The sequence below is a fragment of the Anopheles funestus genome, chromosome 2RL (assembly GCF_943734845.2).
Source record: "Anopheles funestus chromosome 2RL, idAnoFuneDA-416_04, whole genome shotgun sequence".
Classification (NCBI taxonomy): Eukaryota; Metazoa; Arthropoda; class Insecta; order Diptera; family Culicidae; genus Anopheles; species Anopheles funestus.
Window position 1 is genome coordinate 102,727,711 of NC_064598.1, and position 27,952 is coordinate 102,755,662.

At 43.3% G+C, this 27,952-nt stretch overlaps 5 protein-coding genes across 22 annotated transcripts in view; 3 read left to right on the forward strand and 2 right to left on the reverse strand.

The window, feature by feature from the left end:
- The window catches only part of LOC125761492 (serine-rich adhesin for platelets), a 124,470-nt gene extending 111,230 nt beyond the window's left edge, over nt 1-13,240 (forward strand). For all 17 annotated transcript variants that reach the window (XM_049422662.1, XM_049422659.1, XM_049422661.1 and 14 more), the window contains 4 exons: nt 157-526; nt 674-794; nt 1,279-1,436; nt 2,808-13,240. In XM_049422662.1, coding sequence (XP_049278619.1) covers nt 157-526; nt 674-794; nt 1,279-1,436; nt 2,808-6,204 — 4,046 coding nt within the window. In that variant the 3' untranslated portion in view covers nt 6,205-13,240. The remainder of the gene's footprint in view (nt 1-156; nt 527-673; nt 795-1,278; nt 1,437-2,807) is intronic.
- Nucleotides 13,241-13,965: 725 nt separating this feature from the next.
- On the forward strand, nt 13,966-14,688 carry LOC125761515 (uncharacterized). Its single transcript, XM_049422711.1, has 2 exons — nt 13,966-14,352; nt 14,451-14,688. Exons 1-2 carry the CDS (start codon nt 14,145-14,147, stop codon nt 14,636-14,638), a joined length of 396 nt encoding a protein of 131 aa, XP_049278668.1. The 5' UTR covers nt 13,966-14,144; the 3' UTR covers nt 14,639-14,688.
- On the reverse strand, nt 14,682-21,377 carry LOC125761494 (MPN domain-containing protein CG4751). Of its 2 annotated transcripts, none has more exons than XM_049422671.1 (7): nt 21,087-21,377; nt 20,853-20,966; nt 20,667-20,774; nt 20,325-20,568; nt 20,152-20,254; nt 19,661-20,079; nt 14,682-19,592 (listed from the first exon to the last, which is right to left on the reverse strand). In XM_049422671.1, the coding sequence occupies exons 2-7, from the start codon at nt 20,928-20,930 to the stop codon at nt 15,748-15,750; spliced, it is 4,797 nt and encodes a 1,598-aa protein (XP_049278628.1). In that variant the 5' UTR covers nt 20,931-20,966; nt 21,087-21,377; the 3' UTR covers nt 14,682-15,747. The 2 variants fall into 2 exon arrangements, with proteins under 2 accessions (XP_049278628.1, XP_049278627.1); XM_049422670.1 differs by having other exon boundaries at nt 20,853-20,989.
- A 290-nt stretch (nt 21,378-21,667) lies between these two features.
- On the forward strand, nt 21,668-22,850 carry LOC125761513 (COP9 signalosome complex subunit 8). The gene is made up of 3 exons (XM_049422709.1): nt 21,668-22,055; nt 22,119-22,189; nt 22,260-22,850. Exons 1-3 carry the CDS (start codon nt 21,999-22,001, stop codon nt 22,693-22,695), a joined length of 564 nt encoding a protein of 187 aa, XP_049278666.1. The 5' UTR covers nt 21,668-21,998; the 3' UTR covers nt 22,696-22,850.
- Nucleotides 22,851-26,858: 4,008 nt separating this feature from the next.
- LOC125764444 (uncharacterized) overlaps nt 26,859-27,952 on the reverse strand; it is a 38,551-nt gene continuing 37,457 nt past the window's right edge. Inside the window, exon 3 of the mRNA XM_049428700.1 lies at nt 26,859-26,967. The gene's annotated coding sequence lies outside the window, so the exon portion shown is untranslated. The remainder of the gene's footprint in view (nt 26,968-27,952) is intronic.

Genomic DNA, 27,952 nt, shown 5'->3' on the forward strand with positions numbered 1-27,952 from the left:
AAAGGGGAGACCAATTTTATTCCAATTACTACCGAATTTTATTTCATTACAAGGAACTGGAACAAGTTTCAAGCAACTTCACGAAGACGTACTAATTGATTGTTTATTTATCTCTTTCCTTCGTGCCTTTTTCGATGAACTTCTCCCGAATCTTAGGTGTTGCCATTGCGCGTGATCGCTGCGACAGTCTTCCATCGCGAAATCGAACGACTAGCGAAACGATGCCACATCAACAGCAGCAACAACACCATCAACTTCAGAATCCGCAGCAGCATCATCAGCTGTTGTCAAACAGTGGTGGAATGCCACCGCCTCGCATGATCCCGAGCAACAATCGACCACACTCGGTACACATCAGCCATAGCCACAGTCCGCCAGTCAATTCGTCCCCACTTAGCCCGCCTCCACCTGTCACCTACTCGACCGGATCGGATGGGTCGTCTCTCAGCATCGATGAGTCGACAGACAGCTTCATCACCGGCTCATTTACACCGGACGAAGGCAATGGCTACCCTAAGGTCATTAAGTGAGTGGCTACAAAGAACAAATGAAAATAAAAATATAAACAAACATCCGCTTCCCCAGCCTACCAGCTGAAGCATTTCTAAGCGATGTAAACATCTTCTCCATTTGACCCCTCATCCCCTTCCGTTCATTTCATTTTTCTTTGCAGTCAACTCAATTCCGGCTGCTCGATACCGGAGGAAAACTCAGAGGAGTTTATCAAAGACTATGGCCATATTGATTTGCGTGTCGGTTGTGGCCTTCCACAACACGACGACTTCACGCTTCCCGTAAGTATCCTGCTTATTATAGTGTGTGTGCGTGAGTGAGAGTTGCCGTTGCTTACGATTGCCGTCAGATTCCCGTCCGTTCACGAGCTCTATACAAACGTACCAGAATCAACGGCAAGCGACAGCCATTTTGAAAGAATAATTCTCCAACAATTCGAATGTATTGTAAACACATCATACAATCGAAGCATTTGTACTATCATCTCCCACTGCCATGATCGTTTCACTCCCGTTCAAATATCGGCTGTTGCGATGAAATAGGAACATATCGAAAACCCATTCATCGATATTTTTCCCGTTCATAGTGGCAACTATCGGATATTAACTATTATCTCCTTTTGTAACCGTCATACCATTCCCAACACAACCATTCTTATACGATATATGTAGATGTATGTAGCACAATCATTACTTAGCTACTAGTAGTAGCTCAAGCAAACGTGGCCACTACCATCATAATTCCCTCTGGCTTCCCATATCACAGGCGACACGAAGAGGAGGAAGCCCCGCCCCTTCGTCCACGGTCGGTTCGGTCGAGGGTAGTGCATACATGGAGATGTGTAGCCCAAGTGGTAGCTCGCCCGGCGATCCATCCGGTAGTTGCTACATGGCAATGTCACCAGTGGCAGACTTTTCGCGGGGGTAAGTAATTTCCTTCCTTTTATTCATATGTAATGAGCTGCTGAGCTAGCTCGAGCAATCTGCACATTAACCCTATTGTCAATGACCGCCTACATGGGTAAGTTTTGCATTTTTATTTCTTAATATCTTTTTATAGGAAAGTCGTACAGACTTGAAATTTTTAAAATGCCTAGAAAAACATATTTTTCTCCATTTCGTACAAAAAGAAAAATTTTAAAATTATTTTTACCATTTTTTAAATATTTTTTTTCGATTGATACCCCTTACATCTACGACCGCCTACCCGGGTAGGCCATACGATTTGTATGAGGTTTTCATTTTTTTCGGATTCTAAAGCGTATATCTTTTGATCTACTCGTTGCATTTGCATGAAATTTTCAAGAAAGATGGGTCTTTTAATTGTCTAACTAATATCATTTAGCTGATAATTTTAAAAATTCTTCTTTTGTTTTTTGTTGCATTTTTACAATTTTTTCTCCGAATATATATGACCGACTGACCGGGCTGGCCATAGGATTTATATGGGAGTTTTCATTTTTTCGGTAGTTTTCTGTGACAACCTTCAGCCGAGATACAACCAGGATACAATCAGGAAGAACCAAACATAAAGGAAATAGCTATTTATGTCAAAAAAACTTGCTTGTTCTTCGCGTTCTGAATTTAACACATATTTCTCCAAATGTAAATAATTTGAAATATTATCACTTAGTGTTAGTAATATGATAACATTTGAGATTAATAATAGCTTACGTGGAAAGCTCTTAATTATAAAAAAAGGATTTATTGTTTTTTTTAATAACGCAGAGTTGCGAAAATAATACACAAAGATTAAATATGATTAAAGATGATTAATTGGCTACAATTAACCCCGAAAAACTAGATATATATGCTTTATACATGATTTAGAATCCGAAAAATGAAAACCCCATACAAATCGTATGGCATACCGGGGTAGGCGGTCGTAGATATACGGAGTAAAATTTATAAGAAAGGCAAAAAAAGAAAAAAAGAATTTTTAAAATTATCAACTATAAATGGTATTAATTAGACAACTAGAAATCCCATCTCTCTTGAAAGTTGCAAGCAAATACGACTAGCAGATCAAAAGAATCCGAAAAAACGAAAACTCACATACAAAATGTATGGCCTACCCGGGGTCGTAGAACAACGTGTATTTTTTTGGTCGTAGACACTACGGTTAAATGAGCTGCCGGTGAGCTAGCTTGAAGCCGAGGTCACTTAAACTGAGTGCTTGTGATCAGACTCTTCGCCGTGAAAAGATGTGCTCGTGCACCTTACCCAAATAATCTGTTTGACGTCATTGGCAAGAATCATTTGGTGACGAATAATTTATTGCTCTTCCTGTTGCAGGTTATGTTCCAGCTCTAGTGCACACAGTCGCGCTTCTAGTCTCGCGGAAGATATGGTCGATGGTGCAGGGTATGTGCCAATGACCATGTCGCGTACTGCACCTGCAACCGAAGAGTATGTCCTGATGGATCCAGCTCTTATTGGTGGCGCCAGCAGTCGACTTTCGAACGCAACCAGTGTTGGAGGATCGGGTAATAATGGTGGCAGTGGAATTGGCGGTGGCGGTATGTCTTCTGCTGCATCGAGCTGTAGCATTACCTCCGGGACACCCTCGACTGATCTGCGCCTTTCGTTAGAGAAAGTTCCAGCATACATTGGGCAGAATGACGATCACGAGGTGAACGATCGACCATTCCGGACGTACTCGGTGGGCAGTCGTCCGGAACTCATAAAGCGTAAGCTGCGCGTTGAAATGCTAAGCTCCGGCGAGAGCTCTGTAGGTGGATCGAGTGGTTCTGCCAGTTCCCGGCAGCGCGCTTTTTCCGTCGGTTCCCGTGCTAAGGTGCCGCGCTGTTCGGACATGTACAAGGGATACTCGGCGGCACCGGTTATCGTCTCATTTGCATCAACAAGCTCCCAGGGTAGTATGCTGACGAGCAGCAACAATAATAGCTCGAGCAGTACAAGCAGCATTTCGCATGCAGGCAGCTTTGGTGCCTCGATTGGAGAGAATCTACCACTGGACGAGCTGGCACCCGATACCATGGGTAGGAACTCGGCCAGTGGATCTCTCTTACCCGACGGTGGCGGAAAACCTCCGTCGCACGGTTCGCACGCTCGGATGAGTGATTTGATGGAGATCGACTACTCGTCACCTCGCCAGGTGAAACCTTCCACGAGAATTAGCGAACCACTTGGCATGGAGGACTATCTCGACATGTCCGGCAATGTTAATAACAACGAGGAGGATCGTCGACCACATGCTTCCGTGTCCGGTTACGTCGAAATGCGACCCGGTCGCGTTAACTCCCAGTCAGAGGAGAACGACTATTTGAACATGACATCGGGCGGCGTTAACGCTGCTATCTCAAGTAATGATGCTGACGAACTAGATAGTCCGGCGGGTGTTGGTCGTACATCCACCAAGTCTATCAGTACCCCTATACAGATTACTACGTCGCGAGAAGTTGCCGGTCCCGCAGACACGACGAATAGTGGAAGCAGTGCCGGACAGAACAATAACTACCTCGAGATGTATCCCCGCGCGCTTGCAAAAGATACGAACCAGGACAGTGCCACCGTTACGAAAATACCTTCGGAAGATTACCTGAACATGTCCCCACTGATGATCAGTTCGCTTGGGGAGGCCAGTGAAAGCGAAGAGAAAATGAACACACATCAGCACGGTGCTGAGGACGTGTTGCTTGAGGCATCGAGCGAACCCGACGGTTATATGGAGATGTCTTGGAACCATGGCGTTGGGACCACCGGACCTTCATCTTGCTCTTCAAACCATGCGGATAGACTCCAGCCAATGAACGGGGACGACTATATGAACATGTCTTGTGGTTCACAGCTGGAAGATGCATCACGAGCGTACTCCGCACCCATCACCATTCAACCGAGCGCTGGCAAATGTCGACTCGATCTAAGCGGTGAATCGAAGGTGGAAGCGAATACAAACATCCCCAATTATCTACCTCTTGGACAACATCCGGACGCACGGAAGTCCGTGCACCATTCGCACGTTGCACCGGCAACCATTGTTGCTTTGCAGCAACACCTACCACTGACCGTGCAAGGATCTATCCAGACAACCACCGGTCAGCAGAGCGGTTCGATCGGATTTAGTCCCTCGAAGTCGGCGGGAATGCCCGAAAGGTCACGCTGTGATTCACGTGATAGTGGCATCGTTACGCCTTCGGGCAGTCAACCTACTATCTTTCCCTTCAGTCCGGCTAGTCCCACGAAACCGTTTGCACCGGTAACGAATCACGTGCCAGACGAATTTAAGGTGGAGCCGCTAGAGGATCTAAGTCAAAATTATGCCGAACTAAGTCTCGGGCGACAACAGCTCCAGCAGCAACAGCAGGCAGACTCGCCATCGACCGCGACACGAAAACTGTCCATTGAGAGCAGAGGGACCGAATCGTCCAGCAAGCTTCAAATAATGCCAAACACTAGCTACGGGCAACCAGACTACGTCAATTATTGTCCGACCGCTACGCCTACTGATGGCATGAATGTGCAACTAAACGTTCAACCGCCATGGCGAAAACGCTTCGAGGACGATAGTGCTGGAGATTATGCACTGATGAATCCGGCAAGCACACGAAAGCTTTCCACCACTTCGATGGGCTTGGGAGCTTCTGGCGTATGCCCTTCATCTCTAACCACTAGGAGTCTTGGTACCGGAAGCTCCTCCAGCCTAACGGACAACGTCTCGCCACCGATGCTGGTGGCGCGAAAATCCACACTACTACTCTCCAGCCCACACATGGGCTTCAAACCAATTACCTCGTCACAGGACGCGGAATTACTGATACACAGCAAGCTACCGATTGCTTCAGCCAATTCACCGAAAGCAGTCAACCTCACACGGCGCACGGGTGATCTGGCCTTCACCTTTACCGAGCATCAACCGCAGCAGCGCCCGTTGCAACGCAGTGTCTCTACTGGGACGCGTCCGAACAGTGTTAACAGTGAGCTGATTGGTAAGGTTGGTTCGACAACACCCGTTCCAACTGGTGGTATCACTCCTACAAGTGCCTGTGTTAGCACCCGCCCAAACTCGGCCAACAGCGAACGGCTTCCCGTTATATCAGCTACCTCATCATCCGCGTCGTCCACGTCGACGTTGTGCGAAAGCAAAAACCAAAGTCCTACCGCGTCGAGTACAGCCCTCGCTATGGTGGGTACGTCCTCCACCACTATCAGCCCAAGTGTGGCCGAATCCCGGCCGGATTCTGTCACCTCCATCACCGATCCTAATATCGTTTCTCGGCCTCCCTCGGTCAGCTCGGAGCGTGAGCTACATTACGCTAGTCTCGATCTGCCACCCTGCAGCAAACATCCACCGGGCGCTTCACAGTACGTTCCTGGTACGTTGATGATGTTAGCAGGAAATGCTAGTAGTAATAACACCAACGCCACCAGCATCAGCAGTAGTGCCGGTGGCGTTACCAAAATGGACGTAGACGAGCCGTTGCCTGGATCTAACGAGTCGCGCAGCTCGATCGACGTGATTAATTCTTCCAGCCCTAGTCCCAGTTCGAGCGGCTGTAATCTGCATCAACAACAGCAGCAGCAACCAGTGCGATGTGCCGCCTTCACCTACGCTAAGATTGATTTTGTGCGATCACAGGCACAGAAGCAACATCAACCACAGGGTGGTCAGGGATCAGCAGGTACTACCGGAAGCGGGGGGACCAGTACACCCCAATCGTCTCAAGCGTAAGCGTAGTAGTAAAGAAGATGATATATGTTTATAAGAGATGCTTATAGAGAGAAAGAGATATAGAAATAGGGGAGGGTGGTGTGAGAGAGAGAGAGAGAGAGAGAGAGAGAGAGAGAGAGAGAGAGAATGCCCATCTTTATCATTATGTGCCACGTTGTTTCTGAATTGCTTGTTTTGTCGGTTTAAGTTAAAAAAACGGATTTTTCCTAAACGCTAGTGTAAAGGTAGGGTCCTTGAGTAAATTTGTTTTCCTTCTTTCTGATTTAGGAATTTAGCTTATGCAACATGCTTCTTCGCTCTTCCGAAATTACTTCTCGGAGGATGTTGGTGTAGATTTATTGCAACATAATATAATACAACATGTAGAATAAGAGAAAAAAGAGGAAAATGCATGTTAGGGGAAAACTGTTCGGTTATAAAAGTAAGACTTACACAAGGGACCAGTGGCGGATCTGACAGTAGAGGTGGAGTAGATTGCCCGTCTGCCAGGAAGTCCCCGAGAAACGGAAATGGTCATGAAAGTTGGTAGCATAAAAAAACCTTTCTTCCAGCCACGGTTCACTGGCCAACAAGGTGGAATCGAAAAGGGGCCGCTTTTTTGTCACATGATCAAACCAAAACCCCTTTAAAGCTTTTTCCTTCTAATCGAAACAGATACCAACCCCTAAGCCCGACACCAATTACCCCCCATCATTCCCTACCCTTTGTGCTCCCACACTATTTTGTATTACAACGTTCTTGCTCCAGCGTTAAATTCGGCGCAGTAGGCTGTGCGCTAAGCCGTAGTACATATAACCGTTTCATGCAAATGTTAGCAAATGTTCGCATAACCTACGAAATAATTCTAATGTCTAAGCAACACATTCTAATGTGTGCTAAGAGTGATCGTTGTTAAGCGATAACAAGATTTTTCCATCTCGCGTTTATCTATGCAGGCAATGTACGTTCTTGTATTCTTACTCCAATTTTAAAGTAATCATTGTGGTCAGTGCAGTTTGCTGTACGCTAACGCCGGAGGGTACGTGTGTGAGGTTAAAAAAATTTGCAATCAGTGCGTATACTATGCGTGTACTAAGCTTGCACATGAAATGGATTTGTTGTGCAGTGCATTTTACCAAAGAGTTTTTTGTTTTATGTTGTTAAGAAGTGTTTATATGCTTACATTATCCATGCCACAAATGTAAGAACGGATTTGACCCAGGGGAGGCGAAGGGTTGTTAAATTATTTTTTACGAGGCCTTTTCATTCCCCTTTCAAGAGGGAAAAGTACGAGAAGTTGAGAGCAGCCGCTTAGCCGATTATCCTCAAGAATCTTATTCCATATACAGAATTGTTAGTATTTCAATTCGTGTGATGTTATGTTAAACAGCGATTTTTTTTGCACGTGTACATATTGTTGCCAGCTTGGTTGGTTGGCTTGGTTTGTCAGCGTATGCTCTCGTGATACTTGTTCATTTCGATCGAGTGTGGTGTTTTTAATGCACCAAATCGTAAAATGTGTAAGTAGAAGAAGAATGCAACTGTGTAAAAGTTGAGGGGCTCAAAAATCACAAACAGTACTGTCTTCCGAAGCAAATGCTTTCGGGAATCTCAATTTTTATCCCTCATTGTATTTTAATCTAGCGATCTTGGTCCAGTTTTACAGCCGGCCCAGTTGACTGGCCACTAAGCTAGTGCGGTCGTGTTGTGTAAGTTTAATAAGGTTCCTATCTCGCGCTAACGTGCTGATACGAGTGTGAGATTAAGGAATTTTACAACCAATGGGGATGTAAGAAATTTTATCAATCAATGCTTGTACGATGCGGAGAAGCGTGCAAATGCATTTGCAATTTGTGTTGTGCAGTGCATTTTGCAAACGAGTTTTATGTTATTTAGGCATGAATTCGTGTAGTGAAAGAAAAGGAGCAGTACTGTCTTCCGAAGTTAATGATTTCCTCTGTTTTATGAAACTAAAATATCCTGCGTATAAACTATCGCTTAGACGGGTAAGTTAACAACATTCATTCAGAAATATCGAAAGTAAGATTTTTCCAAGGGGTTTGAGCCGCCACTTCAAGGGTCTATCACACTACAGACCATAGGAAAATTGACCGAAAACTGCCAATAAATTGAAGAAAAAACTAACAAAAGAAAACCACAGAGAAGAAAACGAATGATGAACACTACATCAAATCTGTATAAATTTTATACACGATAATGGCTCCATAACGTAACATACATAAGTATGCATAAGGGTGCGGGATGGAGGAGGCGCAGAAATAGGGAGATAGAAATAGAGAAAAAGAGAGTAAGAGAGAGAGAGAGATAGAGAGAGAGAGAGAACAGGGTATTCGAAACATGCATGGATGATACATTTGAAGTTTTCTACACTGCATGACAGCGAAAACACCTCCCTCTCTTTCAATGATTTGTTAGCATGAACAGCCATACTCTTTTATCATTGGAGTTATGGGAGTTTTGCATTGAAGACGGTAACATAACCTCAAATACCACAGACTTTTACGAGCAGTGAGTGCGCACTTTGATAGCACAGCCGAATGGAACTATCACGAGAAGCAGCATGTAAGGGAAGGGAATGGTACCTGTTACCGAACGAAGTAGATGCAACTTTATAGGCCAGGTATAGGGCAAGTGTAGGAAAAACCAGACAGCAACAGTTAACCAGTAGATGCATATTGTAGATCATCATATTTGTAGAACAGAAGCTGCAGTACATATTGCCACTGTATAGCTGCAAAAGCAACAGCAACTACTATTATTGCCTACTATTGCTAAACCATTACTTCTACTATTCGAGAAAAAGATATAGCGGGAGTAATGAGGTTACGAGCAAGGTCTCTCTATCTCAAACTCTGTTACCATTGGAGGCCTCTTCTTTTTGTTGTATGAATATTACAAACAAAAAATGAACGAGGACCACGAAGAAGGAAAGTGAATCATGAAAGTGAATGGAGCGTAAAAACATAAACATAAATAAATTAATAATATCACTAATACTGTTACTCAGGCAAGTGTTAGGAGTACAATACAACCAAGACCCAGCTCTTCTGGACCTGGCTGCATTTGTTGTTTTAATATTTTTCTGTTTGCCTAGATATTGCTGTAAAGACGGCAAGCAAACGTGAAGGTTAATTTAATGTCACCTGAGCGATCACAAGAAATACGAGTTAGAAAAAAATAAGGAAGTGAATCAAATTATTAGAAAATGAGAGAAAAAAATATTACAGGTTACGAGGAAAATGAAGAAAAAATTACTTAAAAACATGCAATTTATAAGAATAAATACCACAAATCAGCTGATAAATAGAGATTTAAGCAGCTTCATTAGAACGAAGGCATCATTCGTTATAATTGGTAAACAACACATCAAAATACACGCTACATCCAACATGAAATGAAAATTTATTCCATAACATGTAGAAAACTGGTTGACTGTGGAACGAAGTAATGTTAAACAAAGCAAAAAAGGAAATGATGCTAAATATTCAATTGTAAACTACACATTAAAACAAAAAGTATGAATAAAACGAGAAGAGATTAGTTGATATGCTCTAAGCTAGTATTAGTCAGAAATACATATAGCAAAAATAATACTAGGCTGTAAATAGTGACGAAAGGTACGCTAACCATAAACAAATCAGTAAATTCACTTTAAATCCAATCACCCTACGTTAGTAGCCAAGGAGAGAACTGCATATATAAAAACAAGAATGTCTGAATAATTGATGTAAAGAAAATGTGAAATGCCAAAATAAGCTTTACTTGAACGTTATTTTTCTACTTTGTTTTATGGTATAAAAAGAAGCAAAAAGTGGAGACAAAACTAAACGGATAAAAGAGGCAAATAAACACATACAGATAGCTGATAACCTATAAACCCACTGCTAGTTTTTGCTTCGTTCGTCTTTTTATAAGTATATATTTTTTAAACAACATAAACAAAACGAAAATGTTAGAAATACTGTTGAAGCGATGTTGCAAAAAGTAGGTTTAAACAAAATTTCCCCAAATGAAAGTACACCATACATACACACCGACAAATATACATAGAGAAGAAAACAGAAATATATGAAAAAGGAGCATGGAAAAGAATAGGGTAAAAATACAAGAAAAAAACCCAACAATGTTACATTTTGTTTAACTTTCGCTGCTAAGCACAGAAGACAAGATTTATTTCTGTTGTTACATCGCATTGCTCGCTTATTTTTCTCCCGGATTGTATTGAATTAGTCAGTTCATTGACAGAAAAAAACTTGTTACCTGAATAATCAAAATTCAGATCATCGAAGCAAACAACAACACGTGTGCATTCGTCACAAATACAACACAAAACCTAGACGGTTTACAGAGAGAAAAAGAAATAGAGCGAAGAAAAAATTTACCTTTTTCTTAAAAATCGTATTGGCGCAACATAAAAGAAACATAGTGGACCTAGTGAAAAAATAAAGAGGCAAAGTAATGAAAGAAGAAGCAGTTGAAACTACCTAAAAAGATAAGTGAAACATTAAATTTAAAAAACTTAATACTGCAAAAGTACGGAACAGTGAATGAAATATGTAACGTACATGAAAGCATACTGACGAAAAAAATCAAAAATCAAAAAGCAAAAAAAAGTTATTCACATGGAATGAAGTGAGGAAGTTAGTAACATCGAGTAAATAAAGGAAAAGTATAAAAAAGAAAGGAAAATACGGAACTAGCTGAAATCAAATAAGGGAAAATAATTAGAAAAGTATACTTTTTTTCTAATCATGGAAAGACACACGTTAACACACGTACATGCTGTAGAGTTACAGAAAAAGTTAAATAAAAGTGCGATACAAAAAGTTGTTCTCTAATATCAATTTCAGCCAATGTAGAGTAAAAGCAGTTAAGTGAAAGCTGTGTAAGGAGAAAAAAAGAAAAAGTAACAAAGCTAGAAGCAGGAAAAAGCATAGTGTACAACCTGTTATTATTGCTAAATACTATAGCTATCATTATTTACTACTGCACTTAAAATCCTACTAATATTACTAACTACCATTACTTACTTCTACCTACTTCCTACTTACCTACCTAATTCACCGGTTTCTCTTCTTTGTTATTTAATTTTTCATGTTCTGTTTTTTTACTTACATTTAAAGTAAGTAAAATAGGATTTATTTGCATACTATTGTTTTTTTTTTATAAAACACCAAATTGTGTTGCTTTAGGTTTGCCGCTTTTTGTGGTATAGGTGAGAGAAACATGTTTTTCGTAAACTCTACAAGTCTCGTAATATGGTGTATAACATAGAACTCGTTGGTGACACTTTGGTTTGTTCATATAATGTCTCTTAGCACACGGATTGGACACTTAGCTTACATTTATGTTCATAAATTTCATTATTATTTTGTTTTTGCTTTTTTTCTCTAGCGAAATCTTGTTACTATTAATATAGAATCCGTTTTTATAAATAAATTTTACCAAACCTTTTGAAGACAATGTTAAGTTAGCCAAATTTGCTCATGCACTAGGAACAGAAATGGAGAATGCAGGAAACAAAACTGATACGGTACGGGGAAATGCAAGAGGCGTTTTCACATTTTGTTTGAATACAATTCCAGTCCCTTGTACACTTACCTAAAACAAAACAAAAAATAAACGAAGGGTCGATCCCTTTCCTTCCAGTAAATGAAATGTAAATGTCACTGCCTCGTATAAGGACTTGTAGGAAACTTTTTTGTTTGTTTGTTAGTTTTGATCTAGGATACAACCATTCAACCAGACTGTGTCCTGGACGGAGTCGATGATCCGAAACATCGATACAGTCAAATTAAATGCGCATAAGAAAAGGTGTAGACAAATTAACCAAAAAAACAACACCGCACTATCACTAGCCCACGAGGAAGCGTGTTGTTTTGTATAAATACCATACTATATTTACTACATGCTACCGTTTGAAGTATGTGTATCCTGCTTTTGAGATTTCTCACCTTCGTTCCTTTACATAAAAATATCCTCGCCTGTTCGAGTAGTAGCAAAAATGATAAACAAAACAAATAGAAGTTTCCTTTTTATTTACGGAGCCTTACATGTGAGTGTGCTTACGTATGTGTGTTGTTTGGTCATGTGTGAGTAAAGGCTTCGAAGGATATATTGGTATAGGACAGACAGCCCACACCCACAAGAAAGCTAACAGTAGCAAGCAGTCATGAAAAGAGAAAAAGTATGAGCAGCAACAAAATAATGCTTGTAAGCCTTAAAAGAATAACAACAACAGCAGTCATCAAACCGTCATTTTACACAGTTTTTTAATACATGCGATACGGGTTATCGCTACCCAAAGCTGGAGAAATAATGAAGGCTAAATGTAACGATGATGAATTCTCTAAAACTTAATCGAAATCATGTATAAAATTCATGCATATTGAACAAATCAGGAAATGAAGCAGAAATATAAACAGAAAAAAAGCAAAACATAAATAAATAAAATGATACCTAGAAAAATAGAGTAACATTCGCAAACCAAGTTAGGTCAGTGGAAGTAGAAGAGCTAAATGAGTGAAATCAGCATAAATTTAGCAGCAGCTAAAAATAGCAAACTCAAAAAAACACACGAAACCAAACAACAACATGTGAGAACAAGAGAATTAAACCGGAAACACTGTGTTCAATTTACGATTCTGAATTCATACATGGATATTGAACAGCTTTACTTTTTATTGTAGTGTTTAAGTGGCCACGGGATAACATGGATACGGATGGCAAAATCCCGCGACCTTTTGTGTAGTAAAATAAAAACAGATAAAGCCTAATGTAAGGGATAAATTTAAACTAGGGAAGATGCAAATATAGAAAGCGTAAAAATAACAGAAAAATAAAAAAACTCACACACATATAAACAGACAAAAAGAATGTAATGATAATATTATTAATTATTATAGTGAGGATGATAAGTAAACCGAAAAGTCAGAAAGATGAAAAAACCCAAAAAAATACACAGAAAATTGAAAAAGAAAAAAATATAAATTAATTAATGAAAATATAATGTCCTTGGTTTATGAGTGTATCAATATTTATTGTAGTTTCGTACAGTGTGTTTATCGGCTACCAAATTATGACACCGATCGTTTTTTAATTCGTTTGGTTTAATGATTTATTTTTAGTTTCACTGAGTGAAACATGATTTAATAGTGATATTATTGAAAGAAAGCATTAATTTCGTTGCTCCGTGTTTCTTTTACCAAAAGTGCATCCATCATAATTATCACCACTTATCTCGAACAAGTCATAGTACAAAAGCATCGCGCGTCTTTTTCCTTTCGTAAACTTCGCCACGATCGTCCGGTAAAAAACTCCAGAACTTCCTTCTGGCGTTGGTCGGCTGGCTAATCTTCCTTCCTCTTAGCAAAAATTAACCTGGCTTTTGGTACGGACAAGCTACCGTTTATATACTGTGCTGGACATGTTCCTAACCGTTTCTTCTATTTTTTCTTGTTCTCCATTGCCCTTTGTTCGTCGGGTTGGTTTCCTGTCTGGGAACATCTGGAAACAAGGACCTTATTGTTTTCGCCCTGTTCTACCTAAATGGACACCCTTGGTAAGTTTATGTTTTTCGTCGTAGGTAGCGCTTTGCCGCATGTTCGTGTCCTAGCTAACTAGTCCGCTCTGGTCGCCACAGATTCTTCGACACCAAGAGAACGTACACGTTGGAGGTAACATTGCATAAAAAATATTGCCTCTTTCTGGGATGCTCTCTTGATATTTCAAATGATGCAACTGACCGTTTTCTGCGGCAAAATACTAAGAAAGTGGCCAGTTTCATCGTGCGAAATAACAAGAGAGTATCCTACAAAGAGGTAACATTAACTACCGTTCGGTTTTGCCGCAAGCGACCGGTAAAAACCTCCAGAAACGATTCTTCAACCCCAAGAGAACATCCACGGAGGAGGTACGCCTGACTGTAGAGCAATACATTCATGTACACCGCACTTGGTTATGCGCCTCCAGCTGCTCCAACCGCCGATGGGAACAAACTGTTAAGCATATCGGCCGGATTGGTGAGAGCCACCGCTAACAGCTACTGCTGCAGCAGCTGCCTTCGATGCTTTGTCGCTCTTGCCGCCTGGTTTACCACCACCCGAACTACCCATGCGCTGAATCGGCAGACAGATTGGGTACGGCAAGGTACGGATTCATCCGTGCATGGCTGCGGCCGCTGCTCCCATGTCACTATCTTTTAAACCAGCAACAACGCTTCTGATTCCCACCTTTCATACCGAAAGATGACGATTCGACCGATAATGATGATCCGTGGGAGGAACTATCTGTACCACTGCTGCCCAGCATACCAAGATTTAGTGCTGTGTTTCCATTCGTGCCCGAACCTCCTCCCGATCGTGTAGCTGATTGCGCACCGGCTGATTCTTTCAGGCATGGAAAGAGAAATACATCTGAATTACAATCTCTGTAAGGATTCATTTCAGATGGTAACGAAACAGAAAAACGCCGATGAATCTTGCGATCACACATAAAATACTATCAATGCATTTATTGTTATTCTTCTAATACTTAAGTCGCTCCAACAGATGGTTGCTGAAATTGGTGGCAAGGGTGTAATTCCATTGGAACAAAATCTCACAGGCTCGCAACATGCAATTAAAGATTATGGTTAATATATCATCCTAGCACTTCACCTAGCGCTGGTTTACGATGGTTCCATACATGATGGAAAGCGTACGCTATTATTTGTCAAGCTAGGCGAGCCAATTTTTCTCTTACCTAACAAATTTGTGTATCATTGTATGTGACCCTTGGAGGGACTATTTATTTGTAATGTTTACTCTGCACTACTGTTTCGTTAAGTTTTTCGTTTGCCATTTTTTCAAAATTAATCGAACAAATTTTCTTCCACTACACTGCTCCTCGATACATACATTTATATATATAAATGGTTTATATGATTGATGATTGGTTTTGCACCAATCGAGTTCTTCCTTCCAGATTGTAGTTAAACGCTGTTCATTTCTCATTGACCCCTCATCATGGATCCAGATTCTCAGTATATATATATAATGTGTGTGTGTAATATCTTTTTACTTATGCATGTACTCATCGATTGAAATGATTGCATTTCTTCATGATGAGATTCATGTTCACTAACACATTTCCGTTTCCTCAAACTAATTATTGTTTTTATTAAATGATGTGAATCTAACCATCCATCTTCCATCCATCATCCTGATCCACCCTAACCACCGTTCCTAACGACAACGATACAGACAATCTGACGCTATGAACGTGGTAGCATCTCTTCTAATGATATACATATCTATCTGCTTTTTCATTTCATCCTTCATCACACCTTCGTCTCTGGGTAAAAAATATTAAGTAAAATAAGTCATACCCAATCTCCTTTCTTGCCTTCCAATATGGGTAATAAATAGTGCTTTTAAGAGAAGCGGTGAATGTGCGGCTGCGAGACTCCTTCAATTATCCTTCAATTTGGAGCAGGTTTTTGCATCAATCGAGTTCTTCCTTCCTGATTGCAGATAACGCTGTTCATTTCTCATTGACCCTCCATCATGGATCCAGATTCTCAGTTGACATTTTCGGCATTTTTGCAGGTGGCGCTGCGACAAGATCCGCGATTGATGCGAACTCCATACGCTTTTTGTAAGGTGGCTGTATTATACTTCCACTTACGCTGCTAGGTGATGTCGTTTCCGTTCCGCTACCCGCTGTTGTTCCCGCGATGGCTGGGGATGATCGTGACATATCGATCGGCGGTGTTTGGGAAGACGATTTCTTCGAAAGATCAGCTGCAGCAGCGCCGAGTGGTGAGCTGGCTGCTAGTGGTACGACACTCGAAACGGCCAGATCAACGGCAGAGAAATTGTACTTTGAACTTTGACCGCTTCCACCAGTGCTGAGGGATGGACTTTCACGACTGCTGGCTGACTTGTTTAGTGTTAAACCTGAACCGGGTGAGGGAATGAGGGAAGCTACTGTTCCTTGCCCCGTTGATGGCAGTGGTGGAGTTTCGATTTTACCTGCCGAAGAAGCAGTCGATGAGGCTGACGATTTCGGTGGTTTCATCAGCATCGAGTTGAACGCATCCTGGTGCAATTTAAGAAGCGATGCGGACGGGGCCAAATACATGTTGTTTGCCTCGAGCGTTGCTTTCGACAGTGGGTCTGGTATTTCGTATTTATCCTGCGCGAACAGCGCAGACATGTCGGGCATTTTGGTTGCAGCCGCTGAGAAGTTCGGGAACATAGAAAGATAGTCCAGACCGGCTGCTGCAGCTGCTGCCGCGGCTGCTGAAGCAGATTTTGCACCGGCATTAGTTCCACCGGAACCACCCGTTCCAACTGTTCCCATTTGTCCCGCTGTTCCTGAGCTACCGCCTCCCGGCGAAGATGTAGCTGAATTGGAGCTTGGAATTCCGGCACCACTACCACCACAACCGAACAATAAGTTCAAATCTGGTACACCCTTACCACCCGCTACGGCGGCTGCTGCGGCCGCCTGACTGTAGAGCAATGCGTTCATGTCCGCCGCACTTGGTTGTGCGCCTCCAGCTGCTCCAACCGCCGATGCGAACAAACTGTTAAGCATATCGGCCGGATTGGTGAGAGAGCCTCCGCTAACAGCTGCTGCCGCTGCGGCCGCCGCGGCTGCGGCTGCAGAAGCTGCCTTCGACGCTTTATCGCTCTTGCCGCCTGGTTTACCACCACCCGAACTGCCCATGCGCTGAATCGGTTCGAATAGGGCAGACAGATTGGGTACGGCAAGGTACGGATTTATCGCGGCTGCTGCTGCGGCCGCTGCTGTCATATCACCATCTTTTAAACCAGCAGCAACGCTTCCCATTGCTCCTCCTGCCCCACCTTTCATACCGGAAGACGACGATTTGACCGATGATGATGGTCCGTCGGAGGAACAACCTGTACTACCAGCGCCCAGCATACCAAGATTTAGTGCTGTGTTCCCATTCGTGCCCGAACCTCCTCCGGATCCTCCACCGTTGTGTCCTAAAAAGGCAGCAAAATCGAGCTGATTGTTAGAGAGCGATTGTGCCTTGAGAAGCACTTGAATGTCGTCCACGTTGCCAGAGTTAAGAATCTGTTGCACCACTGGATGCTTTTGCGATTGTTCCACAAGCAGATTGATATCGGCAGTAGTCGGTACGGGCGGTAAATAGGCGTCCGTGGAGAAAATAGTCCGAAGCTTTCCGATTAGTTCATTGGCAGCTGCTTCCTTTTTTACGCTTGAATTTGAACTCGACATCAATGAACCACCAGACGAACCCGTACCCATCTGGCTGCCCGTTTGATCTTTCGAATTGGAATTGCTCTTTGACGAGCCCGACGATGGTTTCTTGATGATGGAAATTTCACTACCAAGATTCTCAAGCGCTTGAGCTTGTTGCAACAACATTTGGGAGTATTCAGGCGATTTCATTAAATCGGCCAGCTTTCCCTGGTCAAATTTGGACGAGAAATCGGCATACTCCATCATCGACTGGTGCTGCAAAAGTGCTTGCTGTGCTTGCTGTAGTTGCTGTTGGGCGGCTACTGCTGCTGCCGCTGCTGCCTGTTGTTGCTGTTGCAGTTGATTCGCTTTCGAGCGAGATTTCCCACCGGTGCGGCCCAATTTACCAGTGCTAGGACTTCCACCGGATCCAGTTCCAGTGCTAGTATTTGCACCGGGAGTACTAGGACCGCCGGAAGTTATTCCGGCCATGCCGACCAGCGGATTACCGTATTGCGATTGCATAAAAAGACTGAGATTGCCTTTCTCGAGCTGCTGCATAAATTCTTTCATGTTCGGTATAGGTGGCAATACAGAGGAGGAATTAGCACCTACCGCACCGCCGAGCATGGCTGTCGACACCGATGAGTTGCTGTTAGACGTGATGGTGGAGGCCGCCTGCGCAGCAGATGATGTAACACTGGAACCACCCGCTTTTGACGATATACTACGATTTAAGCTATGCAGCAACGTTTCGTTGATCTGCGAATTAGACAGACCAGACGCTGCAGCTACCTGTGCTAGTGCCGTCAATGCGGATAATCCGTATTCGTCTCCACGCTGTGTCTTGCCACCTTGCTGTCCACCCGAACCCTGTCCAAATAGTACGGCATAATCCTGAGGCAACAAATTGGAAGGAAGTGCACTACCGAGAGAGGCGAACGTAGCTGCATATAGATCGTGAATGTTGCCAGCACTACCTGGTCCGCTGGCAGATCCCCCGGAGCCACCAGCCGGTCCGATAAGTGAACTAAGGGTAGGGCTTCCTCGATTACCTCCGGCAGAGGCCGCACTACCGAGAATGTCACTAATCGATAGCTTACCCGGGCTCGGTGCGGGAGAATTACGGGTGCGGCTGCGACACGACGAAGTGTCCGATTTTGCTGGGGACGGACTAGCTCGGACGGGCATTTCAAATTTGGCTGGACTTGCCGAGTTTGAAGGTATCGTAATTGGACTATCGCGTGGCGATGAAGAGTTAGTTGTGTTCAGAGAATTTGAAGCTCCTATCGGAAGTATATGTCCTGGCTGCCCAGACGGTTGCTGCTGATGCAAATGATTGTTGGCTATTCCGGCACTCGCACCACTGTTCATGCTAAGATTGGTAGAGATAGTTTGGGTTGCATGCGGTCCACCATTATTGCCCGTTTGATTAATATTTGTTGGAAGCACCACAAGTGAGCTGGACAGTGGCGAGGGTGTCATATTCAAACCAGACGGGCGTTTCAATTGAGCTTGCAAACTCGGTACGGCGATGGAAGGTCCGGTCGGTTTGCCATCATCGTCTTTTAGCGAGATCACATCGGAATCGCCCATCTCGGACGCACCATCGAAATCGTCGTCGTTTTTCGTTTCTGTGGTAATGCTGCTTTCCTCCGCACTGTGCACCAAGTTAACTACTACTGGTTGGGTCTGATTGGAGGCGGGAGTTGTAGAGACAATCGTCACATCGTCGTTTCCTTTCGAACCATCCGGATGGTGGTGTTCCGACAATGAAACTGGCGGAGGTGGTAGCGGATCCGGTATAATGACCACCTCCGGGATATCCTCCGCTTCAAGCCCAAGCAACTCTCGGATCCAGTTCCAAAAATGACCCGAAGTGGAATCGCGTGGTAAGCGAGGTGTGAGGGATTTTCGTAACTTTTCGATGTATGAGACGTCATTGATGTAGATAGACTGGAAGTTAATCAGCTCCCGTTTGAATTGTTTATAGTAATCGACGGTAAGCATCATCTCTTCCTTTACGTCCTCGGAAAGAGTTTCGTCCTGTACAAGCGTGTAAGACATCAGCATCGGACGACCGTACTCTGCCGGGCGATTCTCAGGAGGCGGCATTACCCAAAACGACATAACATTAGACTCTAGGGCAGTGTTCTGATCATCATAGGGAGCTGCGAATGACAATAGCAAGTATCATGAATAAGCTTGATTTTTTGGGTCGCTCATTACAACCACTTACAACAGATGAATCCGATACAGGGAATATAAGATGCTTCGGTGGGTCCACGCATCCGTATCTGATAATCTAGCTGTGCGTCACAGTCGCGCAACGTTGGTTGCACCGGGAAGCGTGGATGCGAATGGTACCAACCGACCAAATTGATGTTTTTCTTTATCATTAGCTTCTGAATTTGTAATTCACAGAGAGCTGCCTTGTCACGATCATGTCGCGTGTTCCGACACGGGAAGGCATGGGTAATAGATAGGTTGTGCGCATTTATGTCCCAAGTTCCCCCGAGATATCCGCACACTTCGTAGTTAGTTAGATGGCAATGAAAATCCATTACGAGCAACGTTGAAGTGCTCACTGTCACTAGAAACGGTTGCATCTTACCGATTGCAGTGAATGGAACCGCCTCGATGAGTGTATTTGAATCGCTGTTAGGGAAAACCACGAGTGCAATGATTCATTGTAAAATCAACATTTTGGAAGTAAAAGAACACACTTACTGCATGATATTGCGATTGCTGATTGCGTTATGCGAAACCATGTTTCGTCTAGCCGGTGGTGGTTCCATGAACGTTTTATCTTCTTCTAACTCCTCTACTGGGTCTGTAAGTAAAATATTGAAACCACCCGTTTAGACCGTATGTTACCATACACTAATCCACTTCGCTAGCACCTTCACTCGGTAATTCATCTTTCTGATCGCGTTCCTTCTGCTGTTTCTTATAGTACGCTGCTTTGTACGCGTCCAGCTTGCGACCCTTGTACTTGACCGAAGCCCATCCACAGCCAGACTTTTTGTCCGGGTTGATTATACGCTTGCAGTAGATGGCCCAAGCGCTCGGCGAACAGAAAATGGTTTCGGTTTCTTGGGATTTGATTTTTCCGTCCGCCAATAAATCACCGACGAACTTTTGGCCCTGTCAATAAAATAAAACACCATTCGTATTAGAGAGGCATTTCCCCCAAGCATTAGTGGAGACATTGAAGATCATTGCAATAGAATCAAATTTCGTACCAGATATTCAATCGTCATGGCACCTTTGCCGGGCTGTAGAACGTTCGCGCCTAACAACATTTGCAGTGTGATCGTTTTGCCCGGAAAGTATCCCAATTTGTCTGCATCCTGTAGACGAACGACCAACAGAAAGAATTAGCACTACTGAATTCGATGTGCATCTGGCGCAACGGTGTGAATACAAACTTCATCGATAAACTCGTCCGGAATATCACCCTCATCCAGATGGGAGGACGATTCCTCCTCATTAATTTTTGTTGACATGGTTGTTGCGGCACCCTTCCTTGTCACAATCCTTCCCTACGTATCAACACAAGTACACGCTTTATGAAAGGTTTCAATTTATTTTCGCTTTAGTAAGTTCGAATGTTACCGTAAACCACCACAGACGGACTATTGTGTACAATTGTAAACGCTTACCCTTCCTAAACGTATTTTTTCCCTTTCTTTGCACCAATTTTTATCGCAGCATCAACTGAGCGCGATAGCAGCGGTGATGCTTCTCTGGGATGCGTTCTTCTCTTGAACCGAGGCTTAACTTTTATGTGTCGCGCTTTTTTGCCTGCACACTTGATTGTCCTCTCGCACCAAAGACGGGGCAGAACTAAAAAGAAAAACCGAAGGTTACGCGAATCCAATCGCAATTGACAAGGAAAATTCTGCATCCAAAAGAACAAGCTTTCTTGTGTTGTACTTTTTTTGTATTACTGTGTTGACAGTTTACAGGGATGGGCAAACCAAAGTGTTCTTGCAAAATGTCACACATTGAGAATTAAAATTAGAAATCAATCAAAATATCAGCAGATAAGAGCACGGCAACGAAGTATTATTCAGAGGGAGTGATTTTTAAGGATAAGTTTGGCCATCAGAAGAACAAGAAACCCATTTGATAGGATTTTTGAGGAAAATAATCGAAAACTATCATGATTAAATGCTGCGTGGGTTTGACCACTGTTGCCAGGACGCCGCATCATGACGTTTGTTTTTCGCCAGAACTATTTTCGCCTGAATGAAAAATTCGCTTTGCCCTGAATAAAAAACTATGAATATATCTATGCTGAAAGTGAAGTTTCGAGATACTCAAACCAATTTATTCTACAGTTAACATAATCTGCTTGCTAGCTTTCTAAATTTGTGAAAAAAAGATCGATTTCATATATGCTGACGAATTCAGTTGGCCGTCGGAACGAAGCGTTGTTGCATGGATCTAGTTTGACATTTACTGTCAAAATCGAAACGCTTTTCGCTAAAATAAATAAACAATTAAAATTGTCTCAAGGTTCTGGTGAAATTCTTTGTAATTAATCTTAAATAAAAAAAGACTATACAGAAATGCTCTCGGAAAAGATAGGACAATTAATCCTATTATTAGAGAAACACGAGCTAGAGGTACGTATTCGGGCTGCCGAGTGGATATCACCATAAATGACACTGATGTTTCATTTGCTGTAGGCACCCGGCGGAATCGTATCCATTCAGCTGTATTCGGAACTATTTGCTGCTTACCTTTACCAGAATGATCTGTAAGTATACTTTATTCCAAATCATTGCTAGCCAACTAGTTAATAAATTCATATCCTATTTCGGTTGCAGTGCAAGTGCTCGGTTTTTATGGAAACGGATCCCACAAAACTTGAAAACAGGGAATTTGGAACTCGACCAGATGTACAAAGTGTACGTTGCGCTGTGGAACAACAATACGGCAGGATTTTATAAAGCCATGAATCATGACTGGTCCAAACACGTGTCGGAATTGATGTTTGAGCTTAAAGAGAAATTTCAACAGGAAACAATCACACTTATTGGACGTGCGTACAGTTCCATCTTCGAGAACGTGTTTGCTGAAATGACCAATCAAACGCCGGACATGGTCGAGGATACTTGCAAATCTCTCAACTGGGACATAACTCCCGGACCATATCCACGATTAATAATACCGAAGCGAACCATCGATGAGAAGCCGATTGTTGTTAGCTCGGAAGCGCAGCTGCACAGATTAACCGACTTTGTGTCCTTCCTCGAGAACTGAGTGAAATGATTACGTGTTTGTATGCTTAAGCAAACCACTAATTTAGTAGCAAATCAACACTTTTTTTGTACTAAATAAAATTATGTGTCATCGTACATCAGTTACGTGATGTGTTATCTTCGTGAAATATATCCGTGACATCGAATTTGAAACAAGTAACATTGTATTTACTTTCTGATGACCTTGTAGGCCTCTGGTCATCACTTATGGTTTTAGAGGTCCGTGTTTCGTTAGAGCTCGGAGGACCATGCACGTAAAACAAGAATGCAACGTCGAATGTATCAGAAGACCGGGAAATTTTCTACAAATGATCAGTGGCGGATTTACACTTCCGAGGGCCCTAACCGAAAGTGTGAGTCCATAAGCGGTAAAGACAACGCAGCCCCTGCGAAATGCTTGGTTATAGCTCTGATTTTCGAATAGAAGAGTTCTGATTTAGAAAATAGTTCTGATTTTATACACTTGCGAATACGGCGACCACCGCGGCCACTTAATCCACATCCCGATGTGTTGTTTTTCGGTAGATACGTTGGGGATTGGTCTGGCAAATACGTACACGGAAAAACAACACATTATCGGTCGCTTACTGCTAGCAAATTCCTGCACCGATCCATGCCAGCATACCACGAGAAAATACGGCCATTTCCTAATGCTTTCCGTGTGCGTATTTGCCATACCGAACCCCAACGCATCTACGGAAAAACAACCCATTATTGCTCGCTTACTGCTAGCAGAATCATGCACCAATTCATACCAGTATACCACGAGAAAACACGGCCATTTCCTAATGCTTACCGTGTGCGTATTTGCCGGACCAATCCCTAACGCATCTACGGAAAAACCACACATTATCGGTCGCTTACTGCTAGCAAATTCCACGAGAAAATACGGCCATTTCCTAATGCTTACCTTGTGCGTATTTGCCAGACCAATCCCTAACGCATCTACGGAAAAACAACACATTATCGGTCGCTTACTGCTAGCAAATTCCTGCACCGATCCATGCCAGCATACCACGAGAAAATACGGCCATTTCCTAATGCTTTCCGTGTGCGCATTTGCCTGACCAATCCCCTACGCATCTACCGAAAAACCACCCATTATCGGTCGCTTACTGCTAGCAAATTCCTGCACCGATCCATGCCAGCATACCACGAGAAAATACGGCCATTTCCTAATGCTAACCGTGTATGTATTTGCCAGATCGATTCCCAACGCATCTACGGAAAAACAACACATTATCGGTCGCCTACTGCTAGCAAATTCCTACACCGATCCATACCAGCATACCACGGGAAAACACGCCCTTTTCCTAGACCAATCCCCAACGCATCTATCGAAAAACAACCCATTATCGATCGCTTACTGCTAGCAGATTCCTTCACCGAATCATGCCAGCATACCACGAGAAAATACGGACATTTCCTAATGCTTTCCGTGTGCGTATTTGGCTGACCGATCCCCAACGCATCTACGGAAAAATCACACATTATCGGTCGCTTGCTGCTAGCAAATTCCTGCACCAATCCATGCCAGCATACCACGGGAAAACATGGCCATTTCCTAATGCTTTCCGTATGCGTATTTGCCAGACCGATCCCCAGCGCATCTACGGAAAAACAACACATTATCGGTCGCTTACTGCTAGCAGATTCCTGCACCGATCCATGCGAAAATACCACGGGAAAATACGGCCATTTCCTAATGCTTACCGTGTGCGTATTTGCCAGACCGATCCCCAATGCATCTACGGAAAAACCACACATTATCGGTCGCTTACTGCTAGCAGATTCCTGCACCGATCCATGCGAAAATACCACGGGAAAATACGGCCATTTCCTAATGCTTACCGTGTGCGTATTTGCCAGACCGATCCCCAATGCATCTACGGAAAAACCACACATTATCGGTCGCTTACTGCTAGCAGATTCCTGCACCGATCCATGCGAAAATACCACGGCAAAATACGCCCATTTCCTAATGCTTACCGTGTGCGTATTTGCAAGACCGATCCCCAACACATCTACCGAAAAATATCCCATTATCGGTCGCTTACTGCTAGCTGATTCCTGCACCGAATCATGCCAGCATACCACGAGAAAATACGCCAATTTCCTAATGCTTTCCGTGTGCGTATTTGCCAGACCAATCCCCTACGCATCTACCGAAAAACCACCCTTTATCGATCGCTTACTGCTAGCAGATTCCTGCACCGATCCATGCCAGCATACCACGAGAAAATACGGCCATTTCCTAATGCTTACCGTGTGCGTATTTGCCAGACCGATCCCCAATGCATCTACGGAAAAACCACACATTATCGGTCGCTTACTGCTAGCAGATTCCTACACCGACCCATACCAGCATACCACGAGAAAATACGGCCGTTTCCTAATGCTTTCCGTGTGCGTATTTGGCTGACCGATCCCCAACGCATCTACGGAAAAATCACACATTATCGGTCGCTTACTGCTAGCAGATTCCTGCACCGATCCATACCAGCATACCACGGGAAAACACGGCCATTTCCTAATGCTTACCGTGTGCGTATTTGCCAGACCGATCCCCAACGCATCTATGGAAAAACAACACATTATCGGTCGCTTACTTCTAGCAAATTCCTGCACCGATCCATACCAGCATACCACGAGAAAATACGGCCATTTCCTAATGCTTTTCGTGTGCGTATTTGCCTGACCGATCCCCAACGCATCTACAATTCAAAAACATTGGATTTTAGCAAATTCAGTGAAATGAATTAAATTTAATTGTATTCCTTAAAATTTATTTCAATGTTCTTTCATTTAATTTAATTTTATTAGCTTTGCTTTTAATTGTGGTGACCGTTACCAATCGTTACCAAGAGTGTACAAGCATATGCGCTTGAAACATAAACAAGTAATTAGCTTTATACGACACGCCCAATACTTTTGGCTTAACACGGCACTCATGAAAAAGTAGTTACAAAAAGAGAAGCAGAAGAACTAGTTATCAGTCGCTTAATGCTAGCACATTCCTGCACCGATTTATGCCAGCATACCACGAGAAAATGCGACAATTTCCTAATGCTTTCCGTGTGTGTATTTGCCAGACAAATGCCCAACGTATCTACGGAAAAACAACCCATTATCGGTCGCTTACTGCTAGCAGATTCCTGCACCGATTTATGCCAGCATACCACGAGAAAATGCGGCCATTTCCTAAAGCGTGCGTATTTGCCAGCCCAATGCCCAGCGCATCTACGGAAAAACAACCCATTATCGGTCGCTTACTGCTAGCAAATTCCTGCACCGATCCACACCAGCATACCACGAGAAAATACGGCCAACGCTGCATTGGGCATTGGTCTGGCAAATACGCGCACGGTAAGCATTAGGAATTGGTCGTATTTTCTCGTGGTATGCTGGCATGATTCGGTGCATGAATCTGCTGGCAGTATGCGACCGATAATGTGTTGTTTTTTCATAGATGCGCTGGAGATCGGTCTGGCAAAAACGCACACGAAAAGCATTAGGAAATGGGCGTATTTTCTCGTGGTATGCTGGCATAAATCGGTGCAGGAATTTGCTAGCAGTAAGCGACCGATAATGGGTTATTTTTCGGCAGCTGCGTTGGGCATTGGTCTGGCAAATACGCACACGGAAAGCATTAAGAAATGGGCGTATTTTCTCGTGGTTTGCTGGTATGGATCGGTGCATGAATCTGCTAGCAGTAAGCGACCGATAATGTGTTGTTTTTCCGTAGATGCGTTGGGGATCGGTCTGGCAAATACGCACACGGAAAGCATTAGGAAATGGGCGTATTTTCTCGTGGTATGCTGGCATAAATCGGTGCAGAAATTTGCTAGTAGTAAGCGACCGATAATGTGTTGTTTTTCCGTAGATGCGTTGGGGATCGGTCTTGCAAATACGCACACGGAAAGCATTAGGAAATGGGCGTATTTTCTCGTGGTATGCTGGCATGATTCAGTGCATGAATCTGCTTGCAGTAAGCGACTGATAATGTGTTGTTTTTCCGTAGATGCGTTGGGGATCGGTCTTGCAAATACGCACACGTAAAGCATTAGGAAATGGGCGTATTTTCTCGTGGTATGCTGGTATGGATCGGTGCAGTAATTTGCGAGCAGTAAGCGACCGATAATGTGTGGTTTTTCCGTAGATGCTTTGGGAATCGGTCTTGCAAATACGCACACGGAAAGCATTAGGAAATGGGCGTATTTTCTCGTGGTATGCTGGCATAAATCGGTGCAGAAATTTGCTAGCAGTAAGCGACCTATAATGGGTTATTTTTCGGTAGATGCGTTGGGTATTGGTCTGGCAAAAACGCACACGTAAAGCATTAGGAAATGGGCGTATTTTCTCGTGGTATGCTGGTGTGGATCGGTGCAGGAATTTGCTAGCAGTAAGCGACCGATAATGTGTTGTTTTTCCGTAGATGCGCTGGGGATTCTTGTGGCAAAAACGCACACGGAAAGCATTAGGAAATGGCCTTATTTTCTCGTGGTATGCTGGTATGGATCGGTGCAGCATTCTGCTAGCAATAAGCCACTATTAATGGGTTTTATTACGGTAGACGCATTGGGGATTGGTCTGGCAAATACGCGCACGGTAAACATTAGGAATTGGTCGTATTTTCTCCTGGTATGCTGGCATGATTCGGTGCATGAATCTGCTAGCAGTATGCCACCGATAATGTGTTGTTTTTTCATAGATGCGCTGGAGATCGGTCTGGCAAATACGCACACGGAAAGCATTAGGAAATTGTCGTATTTTCTCGTGGTATGCTGGCATAAATCGGTGCAGGAATTTGCTAGCAGTTAGCGACCGATAATGTGTTGTTTTTTTCGTAGATGCGTTAGGGAACGGTCTTGCAAATACGCACACGGTAAGCATTAGGAAATGGGCGTATTTTCTCGTGGTATGCTGGTATGGATCGGTGCAGGAATTTGCTAGCAGTAAGCGACCGATAATGTGTTGTTTTTCCGTAGATGCGTTAGGGATCGGTCTTGTAAATACGCACACGGAAAGCATTAGGAAATGGGCGTATTTTCTCGTGGTATGCTGGCATAAATCGGTGCAGGAATTTGCTAGTAGTAAGCGACCGATAATGTGTTGTTTTTTCGTCGATGCTTTAGGGATCGGTCTTGCAAATACGCACACGGAAAGCATTAGGAAATGGGCGTATTTTCTCGTGGTATGCTGGTATGAATCGGTGCAGAAATTTGCTAGCAGTAACCGACCGATAATGTGTTGTTTTT